Below are 25637 nucleotides of genomic sequence, written 5' to 3' on the forward strand. Positions count from 1 at the left end.
AACTAATCTGTTTTGTAAATGTTAATAGCCTCTCATGCTGATGGTGGAAAATATACCCCTGGACGATTTGACTTGGTATAACTTCAACTTCAAAGTCACGTACTACATCACTATCTCAGGCTTGTCAATATTCCAGTGCTTGACTAACACCACTCTCAGCCATACAGACAAAATCCCTTGGGAGACTCTTGACTCCTCATGTCCTTCTTGCATGCAGGGTGGAAGCCACAGTACATGACCAGTAGATCAATGCCTTAAATGTCTATGTTTACTTTTTGGGATGTACTTCAAAAACAATAACTTTCTATTGTTCTATTCCTATGATGTTTCACAACTCATATGTTTTAAAATCATAGTCTGTGTTGTCTAAATATGTTGTGTCTTGATTGTTTTGCATGAAAGGCTATTGAACTTATTAACAACATTCTGATAATGTCCTTTTAAATAAAATACTTCAGGATTTTAAATGTGTGCACTACAATTACTGTATAATTAAGAACATGTATAGAACATGTATCGCAAACTTAATGATGGTGTTGGAGTCGTGTTTGGCCACACAGTCTGGGTGATCAGGGAGTACAGGAGTGGACTAAGCACACACCCCTGAGGGGCCCCAGTGTTGAGGATCAGCGTGGCAGACATGTTGTTGCCTACCCTTACCACCTGGGGGCAGCCCGTCAGGAAGTCAAGGATCCAGTTGCAGAGGGAGGTGTTTAGTCCCAGGGTCCTTAGCTTAGTGATGAGCTTTGTGGGCACTATGGTGTTGAATGCTGAGCTGTAGTCAATGAACAGCATTCTCACATATGTGTTCCTTTTGTCCAGGGGGGAAGGGCAATGTGGAGATTGCGTCATCTGTGAATCTGTTGGGGTGGTATGCAAATTTAAGTGGGTCTAGGGTATCTTGGAGGATACAGGCATGACAATAGCCTATTCATATCAGAAATACTTCAAATCAAATATCATGGTTTAAAAATATGTATATATATATTATCACGTTTTCATCCCATCCAGTACTGCATGTAAAATGTAGTGTACTTCGAGGATGTCTCACTGGCCTAATGCAAAACCTGACAGGAATTATACTAAGTGCCCGCCAGATGGCGTCAGTTCCCCAATCCATTTATACTCTATTAGCATTAGGTAGCTGCCAGTTTCTTTAAGAATTTCCATGTGTCTCTCAAAGGTGTTCGGCTCTTACATTTTAATATTTCAGAATGAACTGTGGTGGAACCGCAAAATAACTTTGATCTACCCTTTGATGCTATAGTTACAGTAGTGTGTGTGTGTGTGTGTGTGTGTGTGTGTGTGTGTGTGTGTGTGTGTGTGTGTGTGTGTGTGTGTGTGTGTGTGTGTGTGGAGCAAGCAAGAGAAAAGTGGGTAAAAGTGTATGTGTTGGGGGGATGCCTAAATTATTGATGTATTCCTGTTTTCACGAGAGCTCGTAGGAGGGGAATCCAGCCCTCATCTGGTTTCCATAGCACCGCCCTCCGGAAGATAAGACAGTATTTTATGTAGGCTCCATGTAGACTTCATGCCTAATATTAAAACAAATATTGGGAAAGGTTGTAAAACTGAAAATAACTTGCGTTTGTATGTCACCACGCATAGCCCTCACACTTTGTAAGGTTATGATTTCCAAATGCAAACAAACCATCTAACCATCCTTTCTTATTCCAGCCTGAACCGCTCCCTAAAACAGTCGATTACAGTGTAACAACAATAGCTTTCTGGACAGTAGGCTATATTGAGTATTACTCTGGTGATCAGTTATGTGGATGCGGCGTGCACCAAGCGCAGATAGTGTGCACGAGGCTGTCGCTGACCTTGGTGCTGAACAGCCAGAGGTTCTCGCGACGTCAGAAAAGCTGGCGCTCTCCACTGAGACGCGCAAGCCCAGCTCTGTGGTTTATAGAAGCAACTCCACACACCGCTAGTTCCCGCTTTTACTGGTTGTTTCTTGTTTTAGATTATATGGTTTTCACCGTAGACGCTTCTAACGTTTTTCTCTTTCGTTCGCTTTAGGAATTATCTGTTGATTTTCATTGCGATGGCACTTGTACGTGAGGTGAACGATTAGTTTATATGGGGAATGGGGAATCAGAGCTCATCTGATTTCTCTCACATGTAGGCGTTTTTACAGCGAACGAAGCGTGATAGGCTACAGATCTTGTCTGCTTTTCTTATCAAATAATCAGATACATCTCTTGCTCCACCGGTTTGTTCGGTCACACGCACCGTAACATGAAGCTTAAACAGTAGACATTTTTGAGAAAAACATCAAATTTGGATATGGAGTCCGTCAAGATGAGAGCCAAAGAGGGGATAAAGGAATTTGGGGCGAAGACCCTGGGACAGATGTACAAGTAGGTGTTGAAATTATGTTTAATATGCAGGCTAGCCCATGTTTAAACATAGGGCTGGTTATGATTTCTGTATTTTCAAGTGATAGGCCTACAATATGGTGGTGTAATATGGTGGTGTAATGGTAGTAGACTACTGTACGTTCCTATCCTATGCCGAGAAGTGTGTTACTTTTATCTCAAACAGCTTGCAGTCATGGTCACGCCTCTAATAGACGTAGTGGGAAAATTATGCATAACCTCGTGAAAGCGCAGGAAGGACCTTGATGCATGTGGAAAAAGTCAACAATACATTAATGCATTTAACAGATAGCTGCGAAAAGCATTTGCCGTGAACTAGCCTACTATGTATGCGATTAAATACAAATCCACGGAGTGTTGTCTTCGTTTGCAATTGGCTTGTGACCGGGTCCCTGTAATATTTAAAATATTTTACTGAAACCAACAACTACAGGAGGTCATCTCTTTCATTATTTACGGGATGGGTATCGATTTATTGCTAGTAGCCTAAACGTCGAACTGATTTGTCTTGCTAAGTGGCAAGGGCTTCATGCATCAAAGCTAGGACCGAGAGACTGAAAAACAGCTTCTATCTCAAGGCCATCAGACTGCTCAACAGCAATCACTAACTCAGAGAGGCTGTTGCCTACATTGAGACACTTTAATAAATGGATCACTAGTCACTTTAAACAATGTCACTTTAATAATGTTTACATATCTTACAATACTAATATCACATGTATATAATGTATTTTAAACCGTCTACTGCACCTTGCCTATGCCGCTCGGCCATCGCTCATACATATACTTACATGTACATATTCTCATTAACCCCTTTAGATTTGTGTGAATTATGTAGTTGTTGGATAATTGTTAGATTGCTTGTTAGATATTACTGCATTGTCGGAACTAGAAGCACAAGCATTTCGCTACACTCGCATTAACATCTGCTAACCTTGTGTATGTGACAAATGACATTTGACATCTATTCTGATGTTTGTAGTTGCAGCCTAATGTCAATCAATGTCTTGTTGAAGCCTCTAAATTAATCTATTTCGTTTTGGTTTGGATTTTTTTCGATGTATTGTTGCTTCCTTCGATAGGCCTATTTAGATTCCAAGTCCCATTTTAAACTTAGCTTCTATGAAATAACAGCTGCATGTTGTTGCGTTAAAAATATGTATTTTTCGTTGGACATGACGAAATGATCACATTAATCTAGTTCATGTGCAATAGTTTTGATATTCCAAATGTATATTCTAAACAGGAGTGCATAATTAGCTAAGATAAGATAAGAGTTCTTGTAATTTTTTCCTTATGGCGATTTTACATCTTTTTTTAGGTATAGGCCTAATACTGTAACTGTAGCCTAAGCTTTATTTGGGCTTATTTTGGCAAACGAATTAATTGTGCATATGGCCAATAATGCATTTGAAACCGCAGGATGAATGTTTGCCTGGAGAGATTAGCAACAGCCAAATCCGTGAATGCAAATGAGGGTGAAGGTGAGCGGTTGCTGCAATGCAGTGGGCGCATCTTCATTCGCTTCTTGCTCCAATGTACGATGCTTTTTTTTTGGGCATTCGATGAAATTGAACCTGGTGCCGCTAACATACAGCGCTATTTTCTATTAATAGTTGCTAAGTTACCTTGCTAAAGTAGACTTTTCGTTTAATGAAAAAAACAAAAACATTTTCTGGATCATGTTAGTTATCATGTTCTGAATCATGTTGGTTATCATTCATCAAATAGCGCCCCCAGTCGTTGGGGCGAATACACTATCCTCATAAAACAGCGGATTGAATAGGCATAGATATTTAATGTAGACCTAGATAACCTAAAATGGTGTTTCAGTACGCTATCCAAGAAGATGGTTTTAAAATATAAATGAGTCTCCTTTTTTATTTTTAATAACTTTTACATTTGAAAGATTTTTATTGGACTTGATGCAGGCTATATTTGAAGGCTGAAGACTACAACATATAGAACTGTATAGGTTTATCATTTAACTTAATTACAGGCCGGAATTTTAGCTACACTAAAATGCATTTATTATTCATAACATTCAAATATCGAACATAGGTTAATCCATTAATTTGAGGCTGATTTTCCGACGAAATTGGATGACTTTTTTTATCTGGTTGTGTGAAGGGTGATGGAGAAGCGACAGGGAACTGGTGAAGTTATCGAACTAACAGAGGACGGCAGGCCCTCTGAGGCCCAGGAGAAGAAAGCACCCCTGTGCGACTGCACGTGTTTTGGGCTGCCCCGCCGATACATCATCGCCATCATGAGCGGTCTAGGCTTCTGTATCTCCTTCGGCATCCGATGCAATCTGGGCGTGGCCATCGTGGGAATGGTCAACAACAGCACGATTCACAAAGATGGGAAGATCATCATCACAGAGGTGTGTGTGGTGCACACTTTACTGACGTCAACATCGTGTCACCGCCTTCCTGCTCCATAATTTGTCGTCCCTAAAAATAGTCCAGATGTTGGAGGTCTCCTAATCTTCTCACACTTGACCTGACCTTATATTGAAAATAAAAAATAAGCAAAGGCAGATACAGAACATTTCCCTTCATGTATTGGTTTCATAGCTAGATTCATTTTGTTCCATGCTTTTTCAGTGCAGCCATTATAGGTATGCCACAACCATAAACTATTGTATTCCATAATAACACAGCATTTAGTATGTGTATCCTACACACCGTGTACCGTATATGATGGTAATGATTATAGCTCACATTTTTGCTTCTCACTATATCCCTATTTCCTGTTATGATATGTGACCTTAGGCTTTGGTTAGTAAGGTTATTATACGTCTTTATACGTTTTGTGAATTATTGTATTGAATTACAATGGAATTATATATGTGAAGAGGATTTATTACGATGTTCCATCGATTGTGTATTGTTTATTTTATTGTCTTTGTTTTTATTTCACTGGAAAGAAAGCAAAGTTCAACTGGGACCCAGAGACAGTCGGTATGATCCATGGTTCGTTTTTCTGGGGCTATATAGTGACGCAGATCCCGGGAGGGTACATATGCTCGAGACTGGCAGCTAACAGGTAGGCCTACATTCATTTTTTTTTTTTTTTTTTTTTTTTTTACATAAGTTCGTATTCCTTCTCACAGTCTCAAATGCGATCTATTCGTAATTATTAAATTGGTTACTAAAATGTATCACTATGAAATGAACGACCCTCAAGATTTTTTTTTTTAAATAGGTCCGATTTATTTTAGTCATCAAGAGATGTACCCAATATGTAAGATCCGAGCAACTGGGATGATGACGTAGATGTAGATTACTGAAGCCTGGATATATTATCGGTTTTCAACTTGTTATTATCACACCTTTTCCCGTCAGAATAAATTATGTGAGGAACGAATTTTTAAACAAAATCAACATTTTAATGGTCTGGAAATGTTGCAGACACAAAGGCATCCCACAAGGGTTTAATTGGACGTTTCAAATCTTTATGACAATTAGACTTTAGCCTTTATTGTAAATGAGAGTGAGGCTTTGCAGGCCAGTATTGCGACCCAAGGTTTAACAGACAGTAGGCATAGTAACCATTGTGACTGCAATGGAGAAGGCCATTAATGGATAATTAATTTGGGAGGGAGCGATTCAGCCGCTGACGCTGGCAGGGCTATTGAGATTTGACGGTGTCGCTCCGGTCCACAGGGCTTTCTGCCACCTGTTAATGAGGTCCCCGAGGGGAGCCGTGTCTAACTTGCTGCATTCTGGGGGCATGGCGACCAGCCCGGTCCTCGTCGCCGAAGGCTTACTCACGCTCATATGCACGGTGCACACTAAACATGGCTTATAAATAAGGTTTAGGTCTAGCTTACATGAGGCATGAGCAGCATTTAAATATAGGATATTATAATAGGAAATTACTATATATTTTAGTGGGTCTTTGGTCCACTGTTCATAATAGTAGTGTCCATAATTGGTGATCGCAATTTATACCCTGAATTATATATGAAGAAAGACAATCAATTTGGCATCATAATATGTTTTGTTGAGTAAATACAATATTATTTGTTGAGCGGGCTATTTAAATATATACGATGTATTACATTTGTATAATGTAGTTTAATGTATAATATGTTTATTGTCTATATGTTTTCTTGATTGACATTGAGATGTAATCGATGCCAGAGAGTTGCCTCAATCCGATTAGAGTTTGGGTGGGAGGGGCGTGGTCTCCGGGTGTTTACAAGACGTGACAAAAATTTTAAAAAATACCATGGTTCCGGTTATTCATTTGGGATTGCCTCCACTGGCTCAGCTGCGCTCAAACCAATGCCCTCTGCTGTCCGCACTCCCTGTCATCACGCTTTCATTTATTTCTCCAAATTAATTATTGCTATCTAACGTAAATCAAGAAGTTAACGGTGCACTAGCCAATGCTTGACATGAAAAAAATCAAAGTCTTAAATATTTTAATGATACAAGAAAATTGGACGTAAGTTTGGCCATTTGATTAGAAGAAGAACAGCAGGCCGAATATAGGCCTTATAACCATTAGAGAATGGGATAGAGAAATGACATTGAATAGGACTAACTCCATTTCGATAGTAAGCCAGTAAATGAGTGTGAAATGTGATTTGTTCGATGGGTCCCTGCTAAATTTAGTCCGGATGGCTTTAAAAAAAATCGGAGATTAATAAATTAATTAAACATGAAGTCGATGAGAGGCCTAGGCCTAAACTAAACTAACTGTTTCCTGCTTTGAATAATAAATTGGCCAAGACATAAATACAGCTTAAATAAATCACTAGGCCTACAGGACACATTGTTTATCAACATGATGTATAAGGCCTACGACATACGATATATGAAAATGTGTATATTTCTGTTTCTTTTAGGGTTTTCGGTCTTGCCATTTTCCTTACCTCGACGCTCAATATGTTAATCCCCTCGGCGGCACGGACGCATTATGGACTGGTCATCTTTGTGAGGATATTGCAAGGGCTGGTGGAGGTAAGGAGTTCTTTAATTCAAAAGTCATATTTCTGGAGAGCTTTTATCTTATTTGCAAATTGTAATTAAGATTGAGTACGCCTATCCTGTCAATAGCGCAGTTTTCGAAAATAGCCAGTTTTCCTTTGTGGCAGTTCAATTATGTTTAGGCTACAGTATGTCAGAGGCAATGGAATAGAGGCAGTACAACAGCCAGAATGCACCCTGGGGAAATGTGAGACTGTTGTATTGATCTGCAGCTGGGTATTTGTTGTGGGAGAGTCCCTTCTGTCTGTTCTAAAAAATATGTTCTGCGTTTTTCACACAAAAATTAACTGTAGTTGTACAGGCTCAAAACAGAGCAGCTGGCTCAAAACAGAGCAGCACACCTTGCCCTTAACTGCACATGTCAGTCTTTCCTGGTTGACGGTTGATCAGAGATTAACTGATGATTAACAGATGAAAATTCCAGATTGTCTGCATAATCAAATATCATACAGCTCAGACACCCATACATCCCCCACAGGACATGCCACCAGGGGTCTCTTCACAGTCCCCAAGTCCAAACGAATTGACGGCAAAGCACAGTATTATACAGAGCCGTGATCGTACGGAACTCCCTTCCATCTCCAATTACTCAAGCAAACAGCAAAATTACCTTTAAAAAAATTATAAAACAACTTCTCATGGCACAATAGGGATGGTGAAATGACACACACACACACACACACACACACACACACACACACACACACACACACACACACACACACACACACACACACACACACACACACACACACACACACACACACACACACACTTATCACACTCTTAACACACACAATCCACACACACACACACACACACACACACACACACACACACACACACACACACACACACACACACACACACACACACACACACACACACACACACTTATCACACTCTTAACACACACAATCTACACACACACACACACACACACACTTATCACACTCTTAACACACACAATCTACACACACACACACACACACACACACACACACACACACACACACACACACACACACACACACACACACACACTTATCACACTCTTAACACACACAATCTACACACACATTATTCTTTAGTTGTATTGTTTATATATGTTTTTATTTTAAATTTGTGTGACTGTTCTTTTCTATCAATGTGTTTTCCCACTGGGCACAGATGGCAATTTAACAATGATTCCTTGTTGGTTCAATGTAATTTCATTGAAATTAAGTGGAAACAAAGTTGATTCAACCAGTGTGTGCCCAGTGGGTTGTTACTTGACATGTTTTATGTTTTTATGTGGGCCTCAGGAAGAATAGCTGCTGCTTCGGCAAAAGCTAATAGGGATCCGAATGAACCAATAAACCTGCTGAAACATATCTGCTCTGCTCTCTGGTAGTAACACCACAGTTAGGAAAATGCTAGTCTAGCCAGAATCATATTCCCAAAGACAATGTGCTGATATATCAGCAGCTCATGAATCCACTGTCCAGTAGGCATATTGAAACATGAGATGTTGGCAGCGGCTGCCTTGTACAGTAAAACATGATGCCATGTTGATACTGAAGGGCAGTGTCATAATAAAACACATCCAGCTAAACGAATCAGATGTGGAAAAAGTACTCAAATGTCATACTTGAGTAAAAGTAAAGATACCTATTAAACGACTCAAGTAAAAGTGAATGTCACCCAGTAAAATTCTACTTGAGTAATAGTATGTTTAGTGAGTCCACCAGATGTGAGACAGTAGGGATGACCAGGGACGTTCTCTTGATAAGTGTGTGAATTGGACCTTTTTCCTCTACTGCTAAGCATTCGAACTGCAACTAGTACTTTTGGGTGTCAGGCAAAATGTTTGGAGTAAAAAGTACATAATTTTCTTTATGAATGTAGGGAATTAAAAGTAAAAGTTGTCAAGAATATAAATAGTAAAGTAAGATTCCCCCCAAAAAGACTTATGTAGTACTTTAACGTATTTTTACTTAAGTACTTTACACCGATACACCATCCTGGCACCAGAGCCAACCATTGAGAATCATTTTGAACACCATAGATGGAATTTTAGAATAATACTTTATTGTCCATTATCTTGCAGAGAATGGAAATATGTATTTATTCTCACAAGCCTGACTCATTACTAACTACTTTCAATGCAATATTTATCTTAAAATAATTGTCTATAGGCTGCGTTGGCTGTGAGTGATATAAATAGGGTTCAAATGAATGTCTTGTGATAATGAAGGGTGTAATTCAATAACAACAGCACATCTACGTGTTTGGCATTGATGGCTGAGGTGAGACTGGGCCAGTAGCTCCCATCTGGGCACACACTGGTTGAATCAATGTTGTTTCCACGTCATTTCAATGAAATGACATTGAACCAATGTGGAATAGACGTTGAATTGACGTCTGCGCCCAGTGGGTCCTTGATTTGAATGAGCCATCAGATGACAAAGGCTAATCTGGTTATGTCTTGTTTTTGTCTCTGTAAGGAAAGGCTTCGGTGTTTTGGGTATATTCAGTAAATAGAGCAATATGAATTCAGTTGTGAGTGGTACACATTCCATGAGCTTACAGGAGGACCTAAAAGTGATTCATATATAATGATCTCAGATCAGTCCAGTGGATAGCTAGGATAAATCTCCTCCTAGCATGTCCATGCAGATTGCATTGTCAAATAGCACACTCTGTTCCAATTAGCAGCTAATGAACATTTAATGGCAGCAGCATTGCCAGTGTAATGAGAGGCTCATCAGTTAGCTCAGAGCACTGCGTCTCTTATTAATGTTAATCAAAAAGGCAATGAAGAGAGTATGTTGGTTTTTGTTTGTGATCATATTTGATTTACAACGATGGCAAGCTCATATCTGGTAGTATCATCTCTTGTGATTGTCAGCTCAGTGCAGGCAAATCTATTATCAGTATGTCTTATGTTTACAATTTCTCCCATTATTCTGTGACAATCTGTTTGAAAGCATCTATTTGAATAACACAGTTCCCTACATTTAGTCTTTAAAATGGTTGTGTGCAACTTTGTGTTTTGATTTTTTTCTTTTTACATGTATTCATCAGTTTGGCCAAAATGGGGGAGCTATTTAAAGGACATGTGAAGAAAGATTAGAAGACAAGGTTAAGATAACAAATGAACGTTGTATTTTACCTAATGAATCCAATAACAGGTGGTACTGTAACACGTTACACTATATCTCAGCTAACCCGTTAAGGGCGATAGACTGTAACAAGGCTCAAGATTCAAGGCCTGCCCACTGGGAACACATTGGTTGAATCAACGTTGAATTGACGTCTGTGCCCAGTGGGTGGTTATTTCATGTTCATAAATGTTTAATTTTACCTAATGAAACCCATAGCTGGTGGTAACTAACAAAAGGCTTACAAGTATAAGATATTACATGTTACCCCAGGAAAGGTAGCCTATCGGTTAGAGCGTTGGGCCAGTAACCGATTGGTCGCTGGTTCAAATACCCGAGCCGACAAGGTGTCAATGTGCCTTTGAGTCAGGCACTTAACCCTAATTTGCTCCAAGGGCGTCATACTACTGGATGACCCTGTAAAACTGTAACTATCAGGTATATGTGACAAATAAACCATGTAGTACTAGTCAAAAGACACACCTGCTCATTCAATGGTTTTTCTTTATTTGTACAATTTTCTACATTATAGATTAATAGTGAAAACATCAAAACTATGAAATAACACATATGGAATCATGTAGTAACCCAAAAAAGTGTTCAACAAATCAAAATATATTTTAGATTTTAGATTCTTCAAAGTAGCCACCCTTTTCCTTGATGAGAGCTTTGCACCCTCTTGGCATTCTCTCAACCAGCTTCATGAGGTAGTCATCTGGAATGCATTTCAATTAACAGGTGTGCCTTGTTAAAAGTGAATTTGTGGAATTTCTTTCCTTCTTAATGTGTTTAAGCCAATCAGTTGGGTTGTGACAAGGTAGGGGTGTTATACAGAAGATAGCCCTATTTGGTAAAATACCAAGTCCATATTATGGCAAGAACAGCTCAAATAAGCAAAGAGAAACGACAGTCTATCATCACTAAGGAAGACTCAGAGTTACCTTTGCTGCAGATGATACGTTCATGATACGAGTTACCAGCCTCAGAAATTGCAGCCCAAATAAATGCTTCACAGAGTTCAAGTAACAGACTTGCTTGGGCCAAGAAACACGAGCAATGGACATTAGACCGGTGGAAATCTGTTCTTTCTTTTCACGAGTCCAAATGTATGATTTTTGGTTCCAACTTCTGTGCTTTGTGAGACGCAGAGTAGGTGAACGGATGATCTCTGCATGTTTAGTTCCCACCATGAAAAGCATTTAGGAGGAGGTGTGATGTTGTGGGGGTGCTTTGCTGGTGACACTGTGATTTATTTAGAATTCAAGGCACACTTCACCAGCATGGCTACCACAGAGTGAAGGAAAAGCAGCCAAAAAAGTGCTCAGCATATGTGGGAACTGGTTGAGAGAATGCCAAGAATGTGCCAAGCTGTCATCAAAGCAAAGGGTGGCTACATTGAAGAATCTCAAATATAAAATATATTTTGATTTGTTTAACACTTTTTTGTTACTACGTGATCGCATATGTGTTATTACATAGTTTTGATGTCTTCACTACTATTCTATAATGTAGAAAATAGGAAAAATAAAGAAAAACCTTTGAATGAGTAGGTGTGTACAAACTTTTGACTGGTACTGTATATTTAAAACAATGTATTCGATTTTTTAACCCATTGTGTGTGGTAACTATAAAAAGTCTATACTTAGCTTTACCCCAGGATATCAATTATTAAGGGTGGTAACTATAGAAACAAGGTAGCTTTATTCACGTCAGGGGAATTTAGAGGAACAAGGTTGCTATATTCACATCATGGGAACTTAGTGAAAAGTGTCAGCCTATTTGCAACGCATCTCCTTGTTATTGTATTTCCATTGTTGTGTGTTTCACCTGCATTCAGTAGTCTATGAATCACATGATTATGAAGGTATAAATGTATGAAAAGGTGTAGACTTATTTACAATGTATGTAGTTCGGTCTTGTGATGTACTTGTGTACATGTATTAAGTCATCTTTTATGTTTTGTGTGGACTCCAGGAAGAGTAGCTGCTGCTTTAGCAGTAGCTAATGAGGATCCTAATAAAATGCTAAATACTAAATGTTAAGCAGTGTTGCTAGAATCCATTGCTATTGCCATAAGGAGCAGGATGATCAGCATTTTCTGGCCATCTTATTCATTATAACTTAAGAATAATAGCAGCAGTATGATTTACTTTAAACCAGTTACCTACCAGTTACCTACTCTTTCATGGTTCTGTGGTGTGTGTGTGACCTACCCAGGGAGTAACCTACCCAGCCTGCCATGGGATCTGGAGTAAGTGGGCTCCCCCTCTGGAGAGGAGTCGCTTGGCCACCACCTCCTTCTGTGGTAAATGCTATTTTCAATAGTATTTTATCTGTCACACTATGGTAGTGAAGCAAGAGGTACAGTAGTTGTACTTCCTTTGTCTATTTAGATTTCCTTTTCCTTCTCTTCCCCCTCTCTACTATTTCCTCTTACAGGTTCATATGCTGGTGCTGTCATAGCCATGCCTCTAGCAGGGATCCTGGTGCAGTACTCAGGCTGGTCCTCTGTGTTCTATCTCTATGGTAAGATAGAGTTCCATGGCAATGTTATAGCTTCCAAATGTAAAAAGCATGAGCTGATGCACACCCACCCTGAAAAGTCACTGCGTGCCTAAATGTTGGTTAGGTTTACCCGCTCAATTTTTGGGAGCATATATATAGTTTTCCACTTTCTTTCTATCTTTTTATATAGCTTCCAAATTCATTTTTTTAATCATCATCACATTCTAACCAACAACCTATTTGAAAATATTGAAAATATGTTGAGTAGAGTACATCCTCTTCAGGACATTTTAAAGCTGGATGCTGATGCTTTCAGACCTCCAGACCATTGATTTCTTCCCAATGTTTTGGTGTGTCTGTTCTCCAATAATTTTCCATCTCTCCCTGGACTAGATGAATTTGGCCTTTCTGTCTGAGGTTTTAGTCTATGGGGGATTTCTAAAAGATCCGGCTGCCTTTTAAGAATATAATGTTATTGTACAGGCCGATCTAAGCTTTTCACATGTTCACATACAACAATGACACAATTAAAACACATTTACAATAGGGTTTTGTAGCTTTGCTGCATGGTTCCATAATGACTAGAATATATACATAATCCACCACCCACCACCCACAGTGCAGCTATTCCCTCCGCAAGGCTATCAAACAAGCTAAGCGCCAGTACAGAGACAAAGTAGAATCTCAATTCAACGGCTCAGACACAAGAGGCATGTGGCAGGGTCTACAGTCAATCACGGACTACAGGAAGAAACCCAGCCCAGTCACGGACCAGGATGTCTTGCTCCCAGGCAGACTAAACAACTTTTTTGCCCGCTTTGAGGACAATACAGTGCCACTGACACGGCCTGCAACGAAAACATGCGGTCTCTCCTTCACTGCAGCCGAAGTGAGTAAGACATTTAAACGTGTTAACCCTCGCAAGGCTGCAGGCCCAGACGGCATCCCCAGCCGCGCCCTCAGAGCATGCGCAGACCAGCTGGCCGGTGTGTTTACGGACATATTCAACCAATCCCTATACCAGTCTGCTGTTCCCACATGCTTCAAGAGGGCCACCATTGTTCCTGTTCCCAAGAAAGCTAAGGTAACTGAGCTAAACGACTACCGCCCCGTAGCACTCACATCCGTCATCATGAAGTGCTTTGAGAGACTAGTCAAGGACCATATCACCTCCACCCTACCTGACACCCTTGACCCACTCCAATTTGCTTACCGCCCAAATAGGTCCACAGACGATGCAATCTCAACCACACTGCACACTGCCCTAACCCATCTGGACAAGAGGAATACCTATGTGTGAATGCTGTTCATCGACTACAGCTCGGCATTCAACACCATAGTACCCTCCAAGCTCGTCATCAAGCTCGAGACCCTGGGTCTCGACCCCGCCCTGTGCAACTGGGTACTGGACTTCCTGACGGGCCGCCCCCAGGTGGTGAGGGTAGGCAACAACATCTCCTCCCCGCTGATCCTCAACACTGGGGCCCCACAAGGGTGCGTTCTGAGCCCTCTCCTGTACTCCCTGTTCAACCACGACTGCGTGGCCACGCACGCCTCCAACTCAATCATCAAGTTTGCGGACGACACAACAGTGGTAGGCTTGATTACCAACAACGACGAGACGGCCTACAGGGAGGAGGTGAGGGCCCTCGGAGTGTGGTGTCAGGAAAATAACCTCACACTCAACGTCAACAAAACTAAGGAGATGATTGTGGACTTCAGGAAACAGCAGAGGGAACACCCCCCCATCCACATCGATGGAACAGTAGTGGAGAGGGTAGCAAGTTTTAAGTTCCTCGGCATACACATCACAGACAAACTGAATTGGTCCACTCACACAGACAGCATCGTGAGGAAGGCGCAGCAGCGCCTCTTCAACCTCAGGAGGCTGAAGAAATTCGGCTTGTCACCAAAAGCACTCACAAACTTCTACAGATGCACAATCGAGAGCATCCTGGCGGGCTGTATCACCGCCTGGTATGGCAACTGCACCGCCCTCAACCGTAAGGCTCTCCAGAGGGTAGTGAGGTCTGCACAACGCATCACCGGGGGCAAACTACCTGCCCTCCAGGACACCTACATCACCCGATGCTACAGGAAGGCCATAAAGATCATCAAGGACATCAACCACCCGAGCCACTGCCTGTTCACCCCGCTGTCATCCAGAAGGCGAGGTCAGTACAGGTGCATCAAAGCTGGGACCGAGAGACTGAAAAACAGCTTCTATCTCAAGGCCATCAGACTGTTAAACAGCCACCACTAACATTGAGTGGCTACTGCCAACACACTGTCAATGCCACTGACTCTACTCCAGCCACTTTAATCATGGGAATTGATGGGAAATGATGTAAATATATCACTAGCCACTTTAAACAATGCTACCTTATATAATGTTACTTACCCTACATTATTCATCTCATATGCATACGTAGATACTGTACTCTATATCATCGACTGCATCCTTATGTAATACATGTATCACTAGCCACTTTAACTATGCCACTTGGTTTACATACTCATCTCATATGTATATACTGTACTCGATATCATCTACTGTATCTTGCCTATGCTGCTCTGTACCATCACTCATTCATATATCCTTATGTACATATTCTTTATCCCCTTACACTGTGTATAAGACAGTAGTTTTTTTTGGAATTGTTAGTTAGATTACTTGTTCGTTATTACTGCATTGTCGGAACTAGAAGCACAAGCATTTCGCTACACTCGCATTAACATCTGCTAACCATGTGTATGTGACAAATAAATTTGATTTGATTTGATTTGATTTATTTTATTTATCCTGTGTAACAATCCCAATATCATTGTGCAGGGTGCTTTGGGATCTTCTGGTATATGTTCTGGATCCTTGTGTCGTATGAAAGTCCTGCTGTGCACCCTACCATCACCCAGGAGGAACGAGTCTACATAGAGGAGAGCATCGGGGAGAGTGCCAAGCTCATGGGCCCTGCTGAGGTGAGGGACAGGGCTTGAGGTTGGTTGAATAAAAGTTGTTTGAAGGGTTTCAAACAACTTTCACTCAACTAACCTCATGCCCTGCTTCTCTGTTTCAGTGAAATAATCCAAATCTGTGTGAAAGTTTGACAAAGTTTTTTAGTAGGCCATTACGTTTTCTTAGTGATATTAGGCCAGAGTTCTCAAAGTCTTCAAAGTCCACTTCTCCTCAAATCGATTCCTATGATATTAAATTGGGAGATGATGCTATGCCCCACTTCCTACTCAGGCTTGTTTTGATCTCTGCTCCCCTGAGGCCTCATGCATAAACTGTGAGTATGTCCAGAATATACCACAAATTGTGCATGCGCCAAAAAAGTTGACATTTATACAAATATAACTTGAGACAATGTGCTAACCTATCCGGAAACTTTAGACCATGCAGATGCACATCTCACATCTCTGAAAATCTATGTGTTTAATTTTAAGTTGGGTGAATTTTGGCCCATTCCTCCTGACAGAGCTGGTGTAACTGAGTCAGGTTTGTAGGCCTCCTTGCTAGCACACCCTTTTTTTGTTGTTCTGCCCACATATTTTCTATGGGAATGAGGTCAGGACTTTGTGATGGCTTGGGGTCATTGTCCATTTGGAAGACCCATTTGCATCCAAGCTTTTAACTTCCTGACTGATGACTTGAGCTATTGCTTCAATATATCCACATAATTTTCCTTCGTAATGATGCCATCTATTTTGTGAAGTGCACCAGTCCCTCCTGCAGCAAAGCACCCCCACAACATGATACTGCCACCCCCGTGCTTCACGGTTGGGATGGTGTTCTTTGCCTTGCAAGCATCCTCCTTTTTCCTCCAAATATAACGATGGCCAAACAGTTCTATTTTTGTTTCATCGGGCCAAAAAGTACGATCTTTGTACCCATGTGTAGTTGCAAACTGTAGTCTGGCTTTTTATGGCGGTTTTGGAGCAGTGGCTTCTTCCTTCCTGAGCGGCCTTTCAGGTTATGTCGATATAGGACTCGTTTTACTGTGGATATAGATACTTTTGTAGCTGTTTCCTCCAGCATCTTCACAAGGTCCTTTGCTGTTGTTCTGGGATTGATTTGCACTTTTCGCACCAAAGTACATTCATCTCTAGGAGACAGAACGCGTCTCATCCCTGAGCGGTATGGCGGCTGCGTGGTCCCATGGTGTTTATACCTGCGTACTATGGTTTGTACAGATGAACGCCGTACCTTCAGGCATTTGGAAATTGCTCCTATGGATGAACCAGACTTGTGGAGATCTACAATTTTGATTCTGTGGTCTTGGCTGATTTCTTTTGATTTTCCCATGATGTCAAGCAAAGAGGCACTGAGTTTGAAAGTAGGCTTTGAAATACATACACAGGTACACCTCCAATTGACTCAAATTATGTCCATTAGCCTATCAGAAGCATCTAAAGCCATGACATAATTTTCTGGAATTTTCCAAGCTGTTTAAAGGCACAGTCAACATAGTGTATGTAAACTTCTGACCCACTGGAATTGTGATACAGGGAATTATAAGTGAAATAATCTGTCTGTAAACAATTGTTGGAAAATGACTTGTGTCATACACAAAGTAGTTGTCCTAACCAACTTGCTAAAACTATAGTTTGTTAACAAGAAATTTGTGGAGTGGTTGAAAAACAAGTTTTAATGACTCCAACCTAAGTGTATGTCAACATCCGACTTCAACTGTATATTTCAAGTTATGCAATCCGATAAGCAGCACGGTTTATAGTATATGGTAGAATTTAACAGGTAAACAGTTGATCTTCTACATTGAAGTAGGCCTATGTTGGCGACTGTAATACACAACATAGTCTCAGGGCAATCTCTGACACGCTGACACTCTTATTTAGTATGGTATGTTACGTTACGTTAGCCTCCTGTGACCCGGAAGAATTTGTTTGGGGTCTAAAAATATGTTTATTTATATTTTATTGTATGTGCAAAATTGTCCTCTGTACCGGTCATTAGGATGTAAATATTACAAAATTGACATTACAGTCAATGGGTAAAGTAGATGAAAAACATAGTTGCAGCATGTGGGTCCACTATAGAGCACTTTTTTTTAATAAGTTCTTGTTTAGCTCTTATTTAATGTGAACAAAATATTACAAGTCCTGACAACTCACTTAACTATTCCTGAGAAATCCACTTACTAGAAACAATTTGAATATCAAACTCACAAAAATTATAATTTATAATTACTCACACTTCTTTCCAAATTACCATAAAGTGTGTACATTTTGAACGGCATCCATTTCTTTAAAGAACCAGGAAGATAAAGTTGTCAAGGTCACACCCCCACATGTGATATCATTGAAAAGCCCATAATGTCCTCTCAAAGGGACAACAGGTCTTAATACAGTGGCTTGTATGGCCTTAGAGATACGGACCAAGAACTGATGAATTGCTGGGTCTCGGGGGGTTAGGTACAATATTCTATGAATTAGAGGATGTATAGTATCATACATTTTACCCAGTCATACAATAGCATACGAATTGGACTTAATTTATCGTTCATCTTGAATGACGTATAGTATTGTACGTCTTGATCTGAGATCAGGTTGCTTGTTCCACCATAATAACAAAGGAGAATTATGGAGAGAATTGGTGGGGTAACTAACGACAAAATGTTAGGAGAACTAAAACGACACAGTTTACGTGAATTTATGTAGCTGGTTAGATGAATTTGGTTAAGTTTATAATAAAGGTTAAGTGAAGGGTTAGCTAAAATACAAGAGTTGTCTCTGACGCGATTTGAACATGCAATTTTTGGATTGCTAGTCTGTCGTGGATTAAGACGTCAGCATGCTTCAATTTGGCTGTTGCCTAGGCAAATTTGGCCAAGTGAATTGAACGCGTGGGCTCACATACTACTTTAAAAATCCCTTGTTTGAAAAACGAGAAAAGGCATCAGTCGTACTGTTTGTCCATTTGGCGATGCCATAGCCAGTATACGCTTCCTCAAAATAGTCAGAATTAATCAAAGATAACTCAAGAAATTGTCATTTATTTTCATAGTCGTGCAGTTTTGCATCTGACTAGGATGTTTGGTGCAGTATTTTTTCGCATGAGAACGAGTTGTCTCTCGATGAATGATAACAGGCACTTCGGCTTCCAACTTTGGCTTGCCTTGAGAAAATGTTTTGTGTGCCTGAACAGCCGAAAAAACCCTTGCCAGTCCACAATGAAGAAAAAAGTCACAAAATATATGCACAAACTGTTCCGAACTGTTTTGGCCCACCAATCCTCCCCGACCAACCTCCCTATGTCCAAAGTAACTAGACCATTAGTAGGTATGATACAGTACGTCTTGGAGGTGCTCAGAAATACGTAAAGTATATTCCATATAGCTCTAAGGCCAGGTTGATGTACTGCAATGGATGTTTTTTTTCCACCGTGACAATGTTTCAGAATTTGCGGGCAGACCATCGTAAACAGGATGGGGGAAAAGTCGATGCAAAACATTGTTGAATTCAAACGTTCTGCTGACAGGTCAACAACATTTCCATTGTTTTCTCTTTCAGAAACGGACAGTTCTTTTGTCAGCTACAGCATAAATTACTGCTAAAGATTAAAAGATTCTGCCAACACAGTAAATAGACCGGTAGCTTATGTAAAATATTTGACAGTATGGGTAGCTACAGCATTGCTGTGTGATAGGAGTTTAACATCATAGCCTATTTAAACTCAGAGCCTATAGGAAGGCAGGACATAAAAACCCAATGATATAATGATAAACTAAATATTGAACAACAATTCGTATTTTGCATAAAAGTGTGATGGCTGTAGCATTTAGCCTACTTTTAAATGGTTTAAAATATACAATAAATCTATCAGAATGTGCGGACAGGCACTCTCTATAGGCTGCATGTATGTGTTTCTCTCTTTCTCACCACTGCTAGCCTTTCACCGGTAACTCATGTATTTTCCTCCCTTTTGCTCCATCGTAGAAATTTAAGACCCCCTGGAAAAAGTTCTTCACCTCCATGCCTGTCTATGCAATCATCGTGGCCAACTTCTGCAGAAGCTGGACCTTCTACCTACTGCTTATCAGTCAGCCGGCCTACTTTGAGGAGGTGTTTGGGTTTGAGATAAGCAAGGTGAGACCAGTGGAGCATTGCCAGGATAGGGCACCAGCCTAGCCAAACAGTGTTGCTGGGGTATGGTACTCGAGGCCTAGGTGAGGGATGTGTGAAAATGTTGTGCTTGGCTCTAACTGACTTTAATACCTTTTAATACCTCTATGTGGATGTTGATTGCAACTGTTCCTGTCCTTAGGTTGGCATGGTGTCTGCCCTGCCCCACTTGGTGATGACAATCATTGTGCCCATTGGAGGGCAGTTGGCTGACTACCTACGCAGCAGGAACATCCTATCTACCACTACAGTCAGGAAGATCATGAACTGTGGAGGTGAGAGAGCCCCTTCAGCACAATATGTACAATTATATCAGATGTGTTTGATAGAATAGTACTGCTTTTACACTATCTGTATGATCGTGGTACAATGACTTTTTGGGACTGTAATTAAATTGCAACTGTGATGGCCCATAGCCCCTGGGTTACTGTAGCATGTGTGTGACTGTCTGTCTCTGCAGGGTTTGGCATGGAGGCTACGCTGCTGCTGGTAGTGGGATTTTCCCACACCAAAGGGGTGGCTATTTCCTTCCTGGTCCTTGCTGTGGGCTTCAGTGGATTTGCCATATCAGGTCAGTACCTGTTAAACACATGGCATCAGAGAGTCTGCCACTATAGATCACAGCTGCCTGTAGGATACTCCTCCCTTACTCTTTGTAGATGTGACCGATGTGAAATGGCTAGCTAGATAGCGGTGGAGCGCGTTAATAGCGTTTCGATCGGTGACGTCACTCGCGCTGAGACCTTGAAGTAATGGTTCCCCTTGCTCTGCACGTGCCGTGGCTTTTGTGGCACGATGGGTAACGATGCTTCGTGAGTGACTGTGGTTGATGTGTGGAGAGGGTCTCTGGTTCGAGCCCAGGTTGGGGCGAGGAGAGGGATGGAAGCAATACTGTTACATAGACAGAGAACAAATCTAACAACTACACCGTAGATTCTGTCTAGAATGGACACTATTTATTGCATGAATCTTGCCATGGAGGCAGAACTGAGTGATTTCCTCTAGATGGGCACATGAAAAATCGAAATTGGCTATATTGTAAAAATTCAAGAAAACACAACATAGCTTTTTGGTCTTAATTTAAGGTTAGGCATTAGGGTTAGCAGTGTGGTTAGGATTAGATTTTAAATCATATTTTATGACTTTGTGGCCTTGCCAGCTAGTGACCACCAGCTGCCTCCAGAACAAGATTCATGATGAAAACTTCAACTTGCCTATTTATCGTTCAACAGCCACCGATGTGGTCTAAAAAGGACTTGCAATCAGCAATATCCAGCTACAAAGGGAACAGGGTCGATTTCTCACATTTCTCAAACATCTATTCCAGCTGAAGCTTGTGGCTGCAAGGCAGACCTTGGTTTTACTACTACTCATTTTTCTTGGGCTTTCTCCTGGAGTATTTAATAATTCAGCACAAGTCCCAGAGGAGCTGCCATACAGCCTGGCTGTGTGCAGCTACAGAGGACACTCAGTGTGGGGGAGGAGATTCACTGGCTAGCTACTCCCTTTGCAACAAGATGGCTGCATGGGGCTTTGATTTTCATCGCAATTTCATTTCCATTACATTTATATTATGTTTGGGGTATTTCAGTAGTTTTGATATTTCAGTAGTATTTCAGTAGTTTTGTGGTCTTCATTAAAGAAAAAAAGGTAATTACTAATGGTGGTTTTTATTACCTACCAAGAATGAGCAAAACCTCTAGAGACCGTAAGGGCTAGGTCCTATCAGATCTGAGCTAGCCAACACCCACATAGTGGTTGTTTGGACGGTGTCTGAGGTGGAACTGCGTTAGAGCTGTCAAATCCATAAGCGGCTCCTTGCGTCAGCTTATCGCAGACACTGCCATTGGATGCAAAATACGAAACCAACCGACTTCATAATCCAACTTTATAATTAGAAGTTCATGCAGCCGTGTTACAAGTTCAAACGCTCGAATGCGTGATGTTTTATTGTCTGATAGGCTAGGAATCCCCCCATCCAAATGAACATTAAAACATGCATTAGCCTACACGTTCTATTGGCGTTTTGAACTTCTAACGCAGTGGGGATACTAAGGAAGGGAGTGGTTTGTGACACAAGAGCAGCCACTCACCTATTTGTCAGTTCATACCGCAGTTACACATCCAACAACAGTCGCTATGCGGATGTCGGCCAACGCGGTCTGATACGATCTGATTGAAACAAGGTCTAAGTTATAGTGAAATCAGTTAAACCACAATAACTATAACCACTTGTTTTTATTTAATCAAGTGCTAATCAATTGTTTTCTTAGAGATCTGTCTTATAGAGAGTAACTTCACACTGAAAACCTTGTATTTCATTCTGAACGTTCTTTCCATCAGGATTCAACGTCAATCACTTAGACATTGCTCCACGCTATGCCAGTATCCTTATGGGCATATCCAATGGTGTGGGCACCCTGTCTGGCATGGTATGCCCATTGATCGTAGGTGCCATGACAAAAAACAAGGTAAGACATTCTGTTACCCTTGGAAAGTCCATAAAACATTATGGTTAAACGTAGATTCATTATCGGATAGAACTGCAATTCTCTGTGACTTTGTATAAGACACTTTATATTCCATCTGTCCACATGAAGACTCGAGAAGAGTGGCAGTGGGTGTTCCTCATCGCTGCTCTGGTTCACTACGGGGGAGTCATCTTCTATGGCATCTTTGCCTCTGGAGAGAAGCAGCCATGGGCCGACCCAGAGCTGACCAGCGATGAGAAGTGTGGTTTCATCGATGAGGATGAGCTGGCAGAGGAGACGGGCGACATCACCCAGAGTTACGGTGCCCTGGGCGGCGGTCCGGCCAAAACGTACGGTGCCACTACGCAGAACGGGGGCTGGGCTGACAGCTGGGATAAGAAGGAGGAGTTTGTCCAGGAAGAGGCAGAGGGAGGGCCGTATGGCTACAGGCAGGACCAGGACTACTCCTAGAGACAGGAGACTCACTGACCATCAAACGGTAGACTTATTTTGTATTGTTTACCAGTTTAGACGAAACGAGTCAAAAACCAAACACAAAAGATAACAATCCATTGTTGTATGTTTTGCACAAATTCAAATCATTAATTCTAAAGATAAAATTTGTTCAAAAGATGATTATATTGTACAAATAAAATAAAAAATATAGAGATGTAGCACATCAAATTGCCAGATCTATTTGTAAATGTAATATGCATATAAATTATAGATATATTTATTTGGAGTGCAATTGTGTGTAAGTGTGAACCATTTCCACCTCATCAATCTGAGCTTCTTCATTCTGGAGAAGCCTGTTACGTACGATCAGACAAGATTTAACTGGCTTCCTGGATCATCATGCCTAACTGGTTCTTTTTACAACTCCTCATGAGCCAGCCATTGCAGTGTAAAAGAAACATGTCACTGTAAAAAGGGGACTTAACCAGGAATGAGACTGTATGTCTTAGGTTGTACAGTATCTCTTCTGAATGCACTGAAAGTAGTGTCCTTTCAATGCATAATATCATTTAGTTTTTTATTATGTGTATAATAATATTATAACTGTCTTTAACACAGAGGCATAAAGATACAATAATGTTTTGAAGAACAACATAACACTTTCGCTAGTTGATGTAAAGTCTTAAGATGCATGAAAGAAGAAATAATGATGAAGCGTTGCTCACGTGTTTACTGTGCCATTTTGAGAGCTTGGGACTATACGGTTCTATCTGCATTTTTTTGAGGGTTCGGAACTTTCAAGCCAATTATCTGTAATGAACACGACAGAGAGCTGGTTTCAAGTGCAGGGCGCAAGCAGGTGTTTATTGCAAAGGACCACAGTAGGAGGCAGGTAGCTGGGTCCAGGGACAGGCAGAAGGTTATACACAGGGGGTCCAACAAGGCAACAGTACAGGCAGGGAAAAAGCTAGTAATGTCGTATGGGAGATCAGGCAAAAGGTTGATAACAGGAAATCCGATAGGCTAAAGTACAGGCAGGGAATAGGCAAAAGGCATCGTTAGTGAGGCAGGCAAAAACTATCATATATGGGAGGATTACATTATGGGAAAAACAGCGCTCCCAATAGAAGTGTGTCACAAAACAAACAATACCTCACAATGATGGGGTGCAAAGAACTGAACTAAATAGTGTGTGATAACGACATACGGGTGATCAGAATTCAGGTGATTGGGATCTGGAGAGTGAGCTTCGTTCAGGGGATCTATGTGTTTGAGAGTGTGAGTTGGAAGCAGACACTACATTATCTAAGAATCATCTTTTTACAGTTAGAACCTTATAGTCCCAAGCTCTCGATTTCATGCCTATAACAATGTTACATCTATAAATGTTTATGATTGGAGGTTACAAACATTCATAACTCGGTTATGTAATTCTTATGATCATTATGTCAGTTTTATTGTCTGGTCAATTCAAGTCATTTCAATGAGATTTGTTGTTGTTTAAAGGTAAATGTTTGTCTGAGGTGACTAAAGAAATATAACATGAACAATATAAAGAAATGCTGCCCGGCACTATCAAGGGCCTGTGCAATGCAGAGAAAGACCAGCCAGCCGATCCAGACGTAGCCAATCAGTATATGTACTGTACAGACAGTCCGTCAGCAGGAGATATGTTTTGCTAATGAAAAGGAAACATTTTTAGACTGGGATAGTGATCCAGATAGACAATGTTGTTAAAGAAAACTATACCTTGCAGTCCAGGAGGACAATTAGCCAAGTTGGTGATTGAGATTCATATTACATACTTGTAAAAACATTAGAGCATTACAGAATTGAAAAACATGACAGTATAGCTGTTACTGCCTATGTAATGTATGTCACATTTAACGTTACCATTCCTTAAAGAGTAGGTAGACAATCAAAAGAGCAGCAAGACATGATTTAGCCAGTGTGTATAGAGTGGGAATGACCAGTGTAGAGATACTGGGTTCCAGTCAATGATTTATATATACACTCGATGACTGACAGGGGCCTTGTTTAGAAGCCACCGTGCCTCCATCTTGGCACTCCCGCACATTGTAAATAAATATTTTGGAAGCTATAGAAATTCATTTATTATTGTCTACATTTGTTTTTGCCACGTTTATTCTATTACAGAACATTTAATGAGTCATTTTAAATTATATTATGTGAGCTAAAATTTAAAAAAATATATATATATTTAAAAAAATTCCTTAAAAGTATAATGTTTTGAAAGTTCTAACGTTACTGTCCCCAATACAACAACAAAAAATACTTAAATACATTACATTTTGGCCTATAAACATTTCATTAAAATACTGTAGAATTCCATTCATTCCAATGGAGGACTGCTCCTACTGGGTAGTGCCAATATGGCGGACCGGTGGCTTCAAAGCCTCTCATTGGCCAACACATAGCATCAGCAATCCAGGGTTTATATACATCATTGGTTTCAGTAGCGTGTCAGGGACATAAACCTGCTTTTCACTGTCTGTCTGTGGAGACCTAAAGTCAGCA

The 25637-nt window shown here is 40.7% G+C and overlaps 1 protein-coding gene across 1 annotated transcript; it reads left to right on the forward strand.

Annotated features, from left to right (window-relative positions):
- The first annotated feature begins 1845 nt into the window (after positions 1–1845).
- On the forward strand, positions 1846–25148 carry LOC109895224 (vesicular glutamate transporter 2.1). Its single transcript, XM_031831077.1, has 12 exons — positions 1846–2363; positions 4512–4767; positions 5314–5432; positions 7243–7357; positions 12745–12832; positions 12967–13053; positions 15866–16008; positions 19987–20136; positions 20315–20447; positions 20633–20743; positions 22516–22643; positions 22773–25148. Exons 1-12 carry the CDS (start codon positions 2290–2292, stop codon positions 23112–23114), a joined length of 1746 nt encoding a protein of 581 aa, XP_031686937.1. The 5' UTR covers positions 1846–2289; the 3' UTR covers positions 23115–25148.
- The last annotated feature ends 489 nt before the right edge of the window (positions 25149–25637 follow it).

The sequence above is a fragment of the Oncorhynchus kisutch genome, linkage group LG8, assembly GCF_002021735.2.
Source record: "Oncorhynchus kisutch isolate 150728-3 linkage group LG8, Okis_V2, whole genome shotgun sequence".
NCBI lineage: Eukaryota > Metazoa > Chordata > Actinopteri > Salmoniformes > Salmonidae > Oncorhynchus > Oncorhynchus kisutch.